Below are 11876 nucleotides of genomic sequence, written 5' to 3'. Positions count from 1 at the left end.
ATGGCAATCCAGCCTGCTTTCCAGTAGCTTATACCACCCACGTGGAGTAGCATACACTACTTTGTAATATCGTGGTTGTGTCGTGAGAACTTTAAGATTTTGCAGTTCCTTGTAGGCAGGAGTCCTGTTTGCTGCTAGTTTACAGTACTAGGCTTAAGACATTTTATGAAATGAACTCACAGAACAGTCTCTGAGAGGCTCAAGCCCCTCCTTCCCTTCCGGGACGGAGGATCATAGAGCTGTCTCTGGCGCAGCGAGGCCTCCCGGCGCCACCGAGACGCGCAGAGGACGGCTAGAGCGTTGCTCGCCGAGAGACTTCCTCTTCGTTAAGTCGTCCTTCCCAACATGGCGCAGTCTATTAACATCACGGAGCTGAATCTGCCGCAGCTAGAAATGCTCAAGAACCAGCTGGACCAGGTGGGGACGGGCCCCAGAGGCACCTCTTTCTTGCTCTACATCCCCCTTGCCCACGCGTACTTCTCGCGCCCGGTTCCAAGTTGGCAGCCTACCTTTCCCAGGCGAAACCTCTATCCGGTCCCAGGACCCGCCCCCTCCCCGGCCGCGCTCCTTTCTCCCCTTAGCCCTCTCATTGACCCGCTATTCCCGTCCTCTGTAGGAAGTGGAGTTCTTGTCCACGTCCATTGCTCAGCTCAAAGTGGTACAGACCAAGTATGTGGAAGCCAAGGACTGTCTGAACGTGCTGAACAAGAGCAACGAGGGTATGGGGTAGGCGGGTGAGGGTAACCTAAAGTGGCGAACCTGCTTCTCTCGTCCCACCTCCTAACCCAGTTTTTCTTACCTGAAACGAGAAAATCCATTACATATCGTATACCGCTTCATGAACCCTTTGCATGTTGCCTGCGTAGAATTGAAATGTACAGGACATTCCTCTGCTCCTATTGCCCCTGTTTCCGTTCTTTTCACACTGTCTGTGGGTGCTGTGCCCTGTTGGAACTCTCTTTAACGTCTTACGTTGGAGCCGCTAACCTTCCCCAGGTGTTTGTCTTCATTGCTTTCACAGGGAAAGAATTACTCGTCCCACTGACGAGTTCTGTATCCTTTCCACAGGAACGGCTACCTGCTGCCTTCTCCCTTTCTCCTTCACTCCCCCAAAAAGCGGGGAGGGGGATTGTTTTGATTATTTCAGATTACCCTCTCCCCGCAATGATTTTGAGGATACCTTTTTTTTTTTCTTTCATTTTTGAGACGGAATTTCGCTCTGTCGCCCAGGCTGGAGCGCAGTGGTGAGATCTTGGCTTACTGCAACCTCCGCCTCCCGAGTTCAAGAGATTCTTCTGCCTCAGTGTCCCGAGTAGCTGGGACTTTAGGTACGCGCCACCACGACCGGCTAATTTTTGTATTAATAGTAGAGTTGGGGGTTTCACCGTATTGGCCAGGCTAGTCTCGAACTCCTGACCTCGTGATCCGCCTGCCTCGGTCTCCCAAAGTGCTAGGATTACATTACAGGTGTGAGCCACTGCCCCCGGCCAAGAATACTCTTATTACACACTTTGTAGCTCTTTTATCTAACTTCACACCAACATCCAGCTAATGTCTTGTGAACACCAAGGAGTATGTATGGCTGAGATGTAATATTTCCCTTTGCTGTTTGAGAACATTAATATGGAGATAAAGCTGGTGGTTTACACTTTGCTAATATCTTAGAAAATACAGGCAATAGACAAAAATAGGAGGATATAGAAACAGGGAGCTTGGCTCTGTTAATTAATCTTCACCTTCAGCTTAATTGTGGCTCATTTCTAAACTGTCACTAAGAAACCTGGATTGTGTTCACTTGTTCAATGTTTTATTTGAATGAGCAAGTTATGGCAGTAGGGCATCTTTAATCTGTAGTCTCAGAACTGACAGGCTAAAAGGAACACAGGAATAGTAGTGTGTAGTAGGGAATGGTTTAAAAAAAAAAAAAAATTAGCCAGGCACAGTAGTTCACGCCTGTAATCCCAGCACTTTGGGAGGCCAAGGCTGGCAGATCACCTGAGGTCAGGAGTTAGAGATCGGTCTGGCCAACATGGTGAAACCCTGTCTCTACTAAATATACAAAAATTAGCCAGGCGTGGTGGCGCATGCTTGTAATCCCAGCTACTCCGGCGACTGAGACAGGAGAATCGCTTTAACCTGGGAGGCAGAGGTTGCAGTGAGCCGATAGCGGGCCATTGCACTCCAACCTGGGCGATAGAGCGAGACTCTGTCTCAGAAAACAAAAAACAAACAAAACATTGACTTTGTCAGGAATTAGCTACTTCATGATTGAGGGCATTAAGGGAAATGAGGCTGGCTTTTTACTTGTAGTACTCTACAACAGTAGGAAAACATTATATCTAGTCTTTCTGGAGGGGCTAATGGGAAGAATTGCAAGAACTGCTTAGAGAGTGAGAGATGGGATGAGGCAGGACAAGAGGGTGTTCCAGCATACATCATTTTCTCCTTAAAGAACCAACTTCTCTGTCTTCTTTCCATTTGGAGTTATAGGTATTGTTCTAAGGCCTCCAGATTATTCAGTCCTTATGCCTTGTAGCTTTTTGGAAAAGGAGGGTCTTTGGAGGCCAAGCAGGCTGGCTGGCGGAATCATGGCTCATGCTGGGCTAGTTTTTCCCTTAATTCTTGCTTCTCAGATGTATGTCCCTGGGAAGCTGCATGATGTGGAACACGTGCTCATTGATGTGGGAACTGGGTACTATGTAGAGAAGGTGAGTGAGAGCATGTGGATGCCCCTCTGAACAGGGAAGGGAAATTCAGGGGAAGCTCTAGAGTGCAGCATGGCCAGAGGGAGTCTCCTTTTAGCCCCTTATTCACCTCTGATCTTGTAGACAGCTGAGGATGCCAAGGACTTCTTCAAGAGGAAGATAGATTTTCTAACCAAGCAGATGGAGAAAATCCAACCAGCTCTTCAGGAGAAGCACGCCATGAAACAGGGTAAGTTTTTCCTGGGGCACCTCTTGACCCTATCTCCATAATAAAGAACATGGATTGCAGTGTGAACCACGGGGGTGTCCCCTTTGCTGGAGTAAAACTATGTCTTAGTTTCTCTTTGGCATCTTTAGAATCTGTGTATTGCATAATCACTATCTGTAGATTCCTGGGTTGAGCGTTTGAGAAATTTAGAGGAAGGAAATCATGTTTGTGCTTTGGTGGAGCTCCTATTTAATGACGATGGAATGGGGGAATGAGATGAACACACAGGAAGGAATCATGATCCAAACGAACTAAATACCCGACTGCACATGAGAATCACTCAGGAAGTTTAAAAAGAAAGCTTGGGCCCATTCCAGATTGACTAAATCAACTTGGAAGTCAAAGGAGGGGAAGTTGTACCAAGGTCTGTTTTTTTTTAAAAAAGCTCCCCTCTGTTATAATCAGGATTCAGAACCAGTGTTCCAAAGGTAAAAATCTTTCCCCATCATAGTTTTCTGATTATGTCAGACTCATTTAATACCATATTGTGTTCGTTTTTGTATCTTTGGTTAGCAGGTTTCTTTTTTTCCGAGAAGAGTCTCATTCTCACCACACCCAGCTGTGTTAGCATATTGACTGATGCATTGTAGACCCTAAATTTGTGTTAGTGACCCCACAGTGGATCACTGAGTTAAAGTTTTATTAACAATGCCAGGCGCAGTGGCTGACGCCTGTAATCCCAGCACTTTGGGAGGCCAAGGCAGGTGGATCACCTGAGGTTAGGAGTTCAAGACCAGCCTGGCCACCATGGTGAAACCCCATCTCTACTAAAAATACAAAGTTAGCCCGGGCATGGTGGTGCATGCCTGTAATCCCAGCTGTTCGGGAGGATGAGGCAGGAGAATCGCTTGAACCCGGGAGACGGAGGTTGCAGTGAGCCAAGATCGTGCCACTGCACTCCAGCCTCGGTGACAAGAGCAAGATTCTGTCTCAAAAGAAAAAAAAAAGGTTATTAACAAACTGTAGTTAGTTGGTCGCCTGTCCTTAAACTTGCCTGTCACTTCTCCTTAACTCTAGGTTCTCCTTTTTGCTTCTAACCTTTGACTCTTATTTTTTTCCACAGCCGTCATGGAAATGATGAGTCAGAAGATTCAGCAGCTCACAGCCCTGGGGGCAGCTCAGGCTACTGCTAAGGCCTGAGTTTTTTTGCAGAAATGGAGCAGAGGGACACCCTTTGGGCGTGGCTTCCTGGTGATGGGAAGGGTCTTGTGTTTTAATGCCAATAAATGTGCCAGCTGGGCAGAATGTTGGTCTTTTCTTGGATTAAGCAAGGGACTGGTGATGAGATGGGGGTGTGGTCGAGAGTGTGGGCCCCGTCTCAGAGCCTGATGCGCAGGGGTGATGCGATGCGCCTCTTGGAGGCTCCACCGCAGGGCCCTTTGACCAGCTGGAAGAAATCCTAGGCTGGGAGTGTGCTGCTGCTCACTCTGCGGAGCTGGTTGCCAAGGGAACGGTTGGCAAGCGGAAGTGGAGCTGCGCTGGCGCTTCCTCTTCCGGGTCGGCGCTCCTGCTTCCCTGCGGGGAGCTGCTTATGGGACACCGCTTCCTGCGCAGCCTCTTAATGCTGCTGCTGCCGCCGCCACCGCTGTATACCCGGCACCGCATGCTCGGTCCAGACCCCGTCCCGCCCCCAAAACGACCCCGCAGCAAACTCATGGCACCGCCCCGAATCGGGACGCACAATGGCACCTTCCACTGCGACGAGGCACTGGCATGCGCACTGCTTCGCCTCCTGCCGGAGTACCGGGTACGGTCCGCGAAAAGTGACCCTGGGACTGCGTGCATGCATGCCTCCGGGGTGGATGGCATTCCGCCAACAGGGTCCCTCCGATAGCGCCCGGCAGCCCAAGCACCCTTCCTACCCTTCCTGCCTCCCTGAAGTCCAGCATTAATCCCCTACCTGGCGACACCCGGCAGCCCCTTCACCCCTGTGTACCTCGCAGGATGCAGAGATTGTGCGGACCCGGGATCCCGAAAAACTCGCTTCCTGTGACATCGTGGTGGACGTGGGGGGCGAGTACGACCCTCGGAGACACCGATATGACCATCACCAGAGGTAGGTTCTCAGATACCGTTTATTTAACTTTCTTGACCTCAGCTTTCCTCTGTGCTCCAATTCAGCCATCCACTGCCGTAGTCCGCGTCAGCGAAAAGAACTGCGTCATCACTGAAATCAAACTCCCACTAGGACTACACCATCCTTCCGGCCCTGCCTGTTCTTCACCCATCTCCCTAGCCTGGGACCTCCTTTGGTTCCCAGGGAGTCCCTCAGGCCCCTTATCTCATCTCCTTCCTTAGCCAAGGCTTTTTTTCCATCAGCAACTTCATCACCCCAACTAAATAAACCCATCTGTGATTAATCCATTCTGGTGCCCTTGCTGCTGCACCTAACTGCTGGGCCCACATGATTGTGGCAGTTGGTGACAGTTCAGATGTGTGAAGTTTTCTGCTTCATTTACACCCTTCCAAAGGGAAATCCTTCTTGCTCAAGGGTAGCCCATTCCAATCCTTTTCTTCTCCTTCAAGCCTCTACCGCATCAAACTGAGTGTCCCTGCCTCTTCTCAAAAGAAGTTGAGCATTTCCTCAGTCTCCCACCTCAAACATCCTCAGCTCCCTCCTACCAACTAAGGGAAATTTCTTCCCTTCTATTGGAGGTTAATCCTCTGTCCTGTTTCCAGTCTATTACTTTCTTCTCTGGGATTTTTTCTTTTTTTTTTTTTGAGACGGAGTCTCCCTCTGTTGCCCAAGCTGGAGTGTAGTGGCACGATCTCGGCTCACTGCAACCTCTGTCTCCCAGGTTCAAGCGATTCTCCTGTCTCAGCCTCCCGAGTAGCTGGGACTACAGGCACCCACCACCACACCCGGCTAATTTTTGTATTTTTAGTTGGCCAGAGTGGTCTCGAACTCCTGGCCTTGTGATCTGCCCCGCCTTGGCCTCCCAAAGTGCTGGGATTACAGGTGTGAGCCACTGTCGGCCTATCCTCTGGGATTTCATGTCACAGTTCCACTAGTGTCTCTGCCTCTCCTTCCCTACAGCCTAAAACCCTTCTCAAGTATCTTCCATCTTGAAAAGAAACAAAGGTATAAAAACAAAACCCTCTAATGCTAGATGACGAGTTAGTGGGTGCAGCGCACCAGCATGGCACATGTATACATATGTAACTAACCTGCACAATGTGCACATGTACCCTAAAACTTAAAGTATAATTAAAAAATAAATAAATAAATAAATAACCCTCCCTCAATTATACCACACCACGAGAAGTAATTATCTTGGAGAGAGGGATTATGATGTTTTAAGTCTCTCTCCTTTTTTCTTTTTTTAGCACACATATTATAAATGATGTCAGGAAGAAACCCTCCCAATATTTACAGCCTAAGCTCTCACCTTGCTTCTCAGCCACCCTTCAAAAAACAGCTGACCGTGGCTTCACCTGTTTCTTTCCAGTTCATTCCCCTCAAGCCCACTGTCCCAGTGTCTTCTCTGGAACTGCTCGGCAGAAGGGCACCGGTTACCTCAGCACCAAACCAGGGAGCTGGTAAAGAGTCTCAACTGATCTCTTTAGCACTTGGCATTATTGACCACTTCCTTTTATCAAATTGTTTTTAAGATGGAGTCTCGTCTGTCACCCAGGCTGGAGTGCAGTGATGTGATCTCGGCTCACTGCAACCTCCGTCTGCTGGGTTCAAGTGATTCTCCTGCCTCAGCCTCCCAAGTAGCTGAGACTACAGGTGCCTGCCACCACGCCCAGCTAATTTTTGTATTTTTAGGAGAGACAGTGTTTCACTATGTTGGCCAGTCTGGTCTTGAACTCCTAACCTCAGGTGATCCACCCGCCTCAGTCTCCCAAAGTGCTAGGATTACAGGTGTGAGCCACCATGCCCAGCCTCATTTTTTTTTATTTTTACTTTTTTTGAGATGGAGTTTCGCTCTTGTTGCCCAGGCTGGAGTGCAGTGGCACTCAGCTCACTTCAACCTCCACCTCCCAGATTCAAGTAATTCTCCTGCCTCAGCTTCCCAAGAAGCTGGGACTACGGGCGTGTGCCACCACATCTGGCTAATTTTTGCATTCTTAGTAGAAACAGAGTTTCACCATGTTGGCCAGGCTGGTCTCAAACTACTGACCTCAAGTGATCATGCCTTGGCCTCCCAAAGTGTTGGGATTAGAGGTGTGAGCCACTGAGCCCAGCCTGTATTTACTCAATATTTAATAATAAAAGTCAGTTAACAAATGGAGCTCCCTAGGTAATTCTGAGATGGACTGGTATTTAGAAATCATGGCTGTAGTTTCTGCTTCCCTAACATCTGTTATATCTTTTCTCTATTTTCTGCCCCACTGCTGTTCAAATTCTTGCCTTCTTTATTCACCTGAACCATTGCAGGTAATCTCCTTGCATCTGTTCTCCATGCTGGCTGGTGCAGTGCTGTAACATGCATCTGCCTGCTTAAAATCCCCCAATGACTTCGATTACCCACAGATAAAGTCCGATGGTCTGGCCCTGCCTGCCCTTCCAGCTTTTTCTTTTGCCATTCACTTCTCACACCTGAGCTGCCTTTCCTGAAGTTCCATCAAGACACTTGTCTCTCAGCCATCATTCATGTTGTTCTCTCTGCTTGGAATGCTTTTTCTCTTTCACCCCTTGTCTATCTGGTGGACACCCACTAATTCATCTTTCAGAACTGACCTGAAGGCTCTCCTCTGAACCCTTTCCTCATCCCTTCCTTCCTTTCCCTTGTCTCGTCTAGTGAGAGTACTCAGGGGGTTGTGTTTGTCGGCCTCCGGCAGATGAATCTGAAAGCGAGGACAGTGTCTTGGTTTTTTATCCTTAATGTCTAATAAAACATAAAATGTGGCAGATAGGAAGCATTGAGTTAACCATTGAATGAATGCATGGAGACTCTAGCCAAGGTCCCTCACCTCAGCCCCACCTCCCTATGCTCCTCAGGTCTTTCACAGAGACCATGAGCTCCCTGTCCCCTGGGAAGCCGTGGCAGACCAAGCTGAGCAGTGCGGGACTCATCTATCTGCACTTCGGGCACAAGCTACTGGCCCAGTTGCTGGGCACTAGTGAAGAGGACAGCATGGTGGGCACCCTCTATGACAAGGTGGGGACCTGAGGACAGAGATGCCCCCCACATGCATTTCCAGCAGGCCGCCTGGGAGCAGTGCTCACACAGCACTCAGCACTGGGCCTCGGGTCAGGGTTCCTGGCCTATAGCAGGCCCAACACTCATCCTCTCCCTCAGTCAGGCTCATCTCACAAGGGAATGGTGATACCTCCCCTGTCTACATCCTGGGGTGGTTGTGAGAAGTGGATGCTGTAATATATGGGGAAGGGCTTTGAAAACCATAAAGCAGCATGGCCCCATCTTTTTATTGACACACACAAACAGCAATTGCTCAGCACCTTTGGGTAAACAGAGGGGAGGCTGCTTATGTGTGGAAGCAGATGGCTCAGAGGTTCTGGCTGCCCTGAAGGTTGAGGGGAGTGTATGTTAGGCACCACTGTAGTTCACTAGTGGCACATAAATTGGGAAGCTCAGCTGAGAAGAGTTTTATTATGAAACTGTCTTTGGATTCCACCAGTGTCCCCTGCAAGCAGCTTCCTGCTCTTAGGGAAGGAATATGGCTAGTGGCCCTGGCATGCAAGTCAGCTCGCACAGTACTGAGGACACTTACTTGTTTACAAGTCAAAGCCCAGGTTCAGTCAGCTGTATTTCTTGCAGGTAGGCTGTTGAATTCAGTTCTCAGTTTTTTTTTTGTTTTTTTTTTTTGAGACGGAGTCTTGCTCTGTCGCCCAGGCTGGAGTGCAGTGGCGCAATCTTGGCTCACTGCAAGCTCCGCCTCCCGGGTTCAAGCGATTCTCCTGCCTCAGCCTCCCGAGTAGCTGGGACTACAGGCGCCCACCAGCATGCCCGGCTAATTTTTTGTATTTTTAGTAGAGGTGGGGTTTCACCGTGTTAGCCAGGATGGTCTTGATCTCCTGACCTCGTGATCTGCCCACCTCAGCCTCCCAAAGTGCTGGGATTACAGGTGTGAGCCACTGCGCCCGGCCCATCAGTTCTCAGTTTTAGCTTGCCCATTTTCTGCCCTCTGTAACTATAGAGTTTTTGGAATATCAAGATTTTAGACTGCCTGGGTCAGTTTTCCCTTCCACTGCTGAAGGGTTTCTAAACAACTGACTAAATTTTTGTTGTTGTTTTTTTTGTTTTTTTTGAGACGGGGTCTTGCTCTGTCATCCAGGCTGGAGTGCAGTGGCACGATCTCAGCTCACTGCTACCTCCGCCTCCTGGGTTCAAGCGATTCTCCTGCCTCAGCCTCCCGAGTAGGTGAGATTACAGGCGCCTGCCACCACGCCTGGCTAATTTTTTATTTTTAGTAGAAACGGGGTTTCACCATGTTAGCCAGGCTGGTCTCAAACTCCTGACCTCAAGTAACGCACCCACCTTGGCCTCCCAAAGTGCTGGGATTACAGGCGTGAGCCACTAATCCCAGCAACAATTGACTAAATTTAACCCGTATTTTTTTTTTTGAGAGACTGTTGCCCAGGTTGGAGTCCAGTGGTGCCATCATGGCTTGCTGCTGCTTTGAACTCCTGGGCTCAAGCAGTCTTCCCACCTCAGCCCCCCAAGTAGCTGAGACTACAGGTGCATGCCACCATGCCTGGCTAATTATATATCTTAATTTTTTTGTAGAGAGGGTCTTGCTATGCTGCCCAGGCTGGATTCAAACTCCTGGGCTCAAGTGATCCTCCCACCTCAGCCTAAACCCATGTTTTAACTGAGCATCAGGTTGGGGTCCAAACCAAGAAGAGCTGGGCATAGGAGTTACTTTCTCAGTGCTCTGAGAGTAGCACTTTTCTACATACCACAGGTGTACTGTTATGGAGGCCTATTTTGTAGGGTAATTTTGCATAAAGTTTCTGCCCTGAGACTCTTGAGGCATTATCCTACCATTTATTCAGACCCAGGAGACAACTGCTGATGTCATGAGGCACATTATGGGCTTCCCTGGAACCCTAACCCAGCAACCAGCTTTTGGTGTCTAGTCTCACACTCATTTTCTCCCACTTGACTTGTGTTCTCAACCAGAGCCCCTCCTGCACCTCATTAACCGTGTCACTGAATACCTACTCACCCCACCTGGAGATTTACCAGCCTTCAGCCACAGGGACCCACTCCCACAGAGAGCCTCTAGCACCTAGAGACCTTCCTTGTTCAAAAGTTAGCAGTCCCCTCCCTACACGTATTGGCTTTGGTTTGGGCTTTGTGCAGCAGAATAAGCATGGATTAGAAATCAGGTGATCTGAATTCCAGTCACAGCACAACGAGCTGTCTGAGCTTCAGCGAGCTGCTGAACTTGCCAATTCTCCCTTTTCTCATCCAGTTAATGTTGAGAGATCCTCACAGGGCTGATAGAGTGTGTATGAACATACTTTGAATCATGTAAGATTTCACATAAGTAGCAGGTAGCCTCAAGAAGGTTTCCCCTGCTGCTGCCTTAGATGTATGAGAACTTTGTGGAGGAGGTGGATGCCGTGGACAATGGGATCTCCCAGTGGGCAGAGGGGGAGCCTCGATATGCACTGACCACTACCCTGAGTGCACGAGTTGCTCGACTTAATCCTACCTGGAACCACCCCGACCAAGACACTGAGGTAAGGTGGCCTGGGAGGAGACCCGGAGACCTGTAAGAACCTTGGGTGGGGGGAAAATGGGAGCATTTGCTCCTCCTAAGCCCTAGCAAATTCCAAGTTTGGGCCAGCATCATGGTTCTAATTCTCATCATTCCCAGGCAGGGTTCAAGCGTGCAATGGATCTGGTTCAAGAGGAGTTTCTGCAGAGATTAGATTTCTACCAACACAGCTGGCTGCCAGCCCGGGCCTTGGTGGAAGAGGCCCTTGCCCAGCGATTCCAGGTATAGGCCTTGGAGGAGGCATTATGGCTTGAGGATTACTGACTGCCGATCAACAGGAACTCCTGCTTCTTCTACCCTAAAGCCTGGAGTGCAGTGGCAGACAACCTCAACCTCTTGGGCTCAAGCAGTCCTCCCACCTCAGCCTCCTGAGTAGCTGGGACTACAGGCACACACCACCTCACCCAGCTAATTTTTGTATTTTTTGTAGAGACAGGGTCTTACTTTGTTGCCTAGGCTAGTCTCAAATTCCTGGGCTCAATTGATCCTCCCACCTCAGCCTCCCAAAATGTTGTGACTACAAACATGATCACCGTGCCCAGCCTACCTTAAACCTTCTAGCTATGCTCTCCCTCTTTCAGGTGGACCCAAGTGGGGAGATTGTGGAACTGGCGAAAGGTGCATGTCCCTGGAAGGAGCATCTCTACCACCTGGAATCTGGGCTGTCCCCTCCAGTGGCCATCTTCTTTGTTATCTACACTGACCAGGCTGGACAGTGGCGAATACAGTGTGTGCCCAAGGAGCCCCACTCATTCCAAAGCCGGTGAGGCCCTAGGGAACCACTCTGCAGACCTTCAGGCTTGTCTCAGCCTTGTTAAGAGAAGGCTGCCAACTCTGACCCCTGCTGTACTCCCTCTTTCTGCCCACTTATAGGCTGCCCCTGCCAGAGCCATGGCGGGGTCTTCGGGACGAGGCCCTGGACCAGGTCAGTGGGATCCCTGGCTGCATCTTCGTCCATGCAAGCGGCTTCATTGGCGGTCACCGCACCCGAGAGGGTGCCTTGAGCATGGCCCGTGCCACCTTGGCCCAGCGCTCATACCTCCCACAAATCTCCTAGTCTAATAAAACCTTCCATCTCATACTGACCCAGTCCTTGACTTATTCTTGCCCTACGCCATTCCAGAAACTTGTGAAAAGTGAAACAACTATTTATGTGTAAGACCCTGTGCTAGATATATTTTCTTCACAGTAACCTCTCAGCCTTG

The 11876-nt window shown here is 49.6% G+C and overlaps 2 protein-coding genes across 3 annotated transcripts; both read left to right on the top strand.

Annotated features, from left to right (window-relative positions):
- The first annotated feature begins 63 nt into the window (after positions 1-63).
- On the top strand, positions 64-4218 carry PFDN5 (prefoldin subunit 5). Of its 2 annotated transcripts, XM_055357134.2 has the most exons (6): positions 64-417; positions 617-719; positions 1022-1053; positions 2634-2708; positions 2829-2934; positions 4037-4218. In XM_055357134.2, exons 1-6 carry the CDS (start codon positions 346-348, stop codon positions 4111-4113), a joined length of 465 nt encoding a protein of 154 aa, XP_055213109.1. In that variant the 5' UTR covers positions 64-345; the 3' UTR covers positions 4114-4218. The 2 variants fall into 2 exon arrangements, with proteins under 2 accessions (XP_055213109.1, XP_055213110.1); XM_055357135.2 differs by lacking the exons at positions 617-719; positions 1022-1053 and having other exon boundaries at positions 293-417.
- Positions 4219-4293: 75 nt separating this feature from the next.
- On the top strand, positions 4294-11756 carry MYG1 (MYG1 exonuclease). Its single transcript, XM_055357133.2, has 7 exons — positions 4294-4720; positions 4917-5029; positions 7922-8081; positions 10481-10633; positions 10771-10893; positions 11253-11434; positions 11545-11756. The coding sequence occupies exons 1-7, from the start codon at positions 4505-4507 to the stop codon at positions 11726-11728; spliced, it is 1131 nt and encodes a 376-aa protein (XP_055213108.1). The 5' UTR covers positions 4294-4504; the 3' UTR covers positions 11729-11756.
- The last annotated feature ends 120 nt before the right edge of the window (positions 11757-11876 follow it).

This window comes from Gorilla gorilla, chromosome 10 (assembly GCF_029281585.2).
Source record: "Gorilla gorilla gorilla isolate KB3781 chromosome 10, NHGRI_mGorGor1-v2.1_pri, whole genome shotgun sequence".
In the NCBI taxonomy this organism is placed as follows: domain Eukaryota; kingdom Metazoa; phylum Chordata; class Mammalia; order Primates; family Hominidae; genus Gorilla; species Gorilla gorilla.
Note: the sequence above shows the minus strand (reverse complement) of the source record. Positions and strands in the feature narration are given on the sequence as shown.

What these genes read in the sequence shown, in the direction of transcription:
- PFDN5 (XM_055357134.2), top strand. Translation starts at nt 346, where the DNA reads ATGGCGCAGTCTATTAACATCACGGAGCTGAATCTGCCGCAGCTAGAA. An exon ending in GCTGAACAAGAGCAACGAGG is followed by an intron (nt 720 to 1,021) that starts GTATGGGGTAGG and finishes TTGCTTTCACAG; the next exon opens with GGAAAGAATTACTCGTCCCA. An exon ending in TCGTCCCACTGACGAGTTCT is followed by an intron (nt 1,054 to 2,633) that starts GTATCCTTTCCA and finishes CTTGCTTCTCAG; the next exon opens with ATGTATGTCCCTGGGAAGCT.
- MYG1 (XM_055357133.2), top strand. Translation starts at nt 4,505, where the DNA reads ATGGGACACCGCTTCCTGCGCAGCCTCTTAATGCTGCTGCTGCCGCCG. An exon ending in ACCCCGACCAAGACACTGAG is followed by an intron (nt 10,634 to 10,770) that starts GTAAGGTGGCCT and finishes CATCATTCCCAG; the next exon opens with GCAGGGTTCAAGCGTGCAAT. An exon ending in CCCCACTCATTCCAAAGCCG is followed by an intron (nt 11,435 to 11,544) that starts GTGAGGCCCTAG and finishes GCCCACTTATAG; the next exon opens with GCTGCCCCTGCCAGAGCCAT.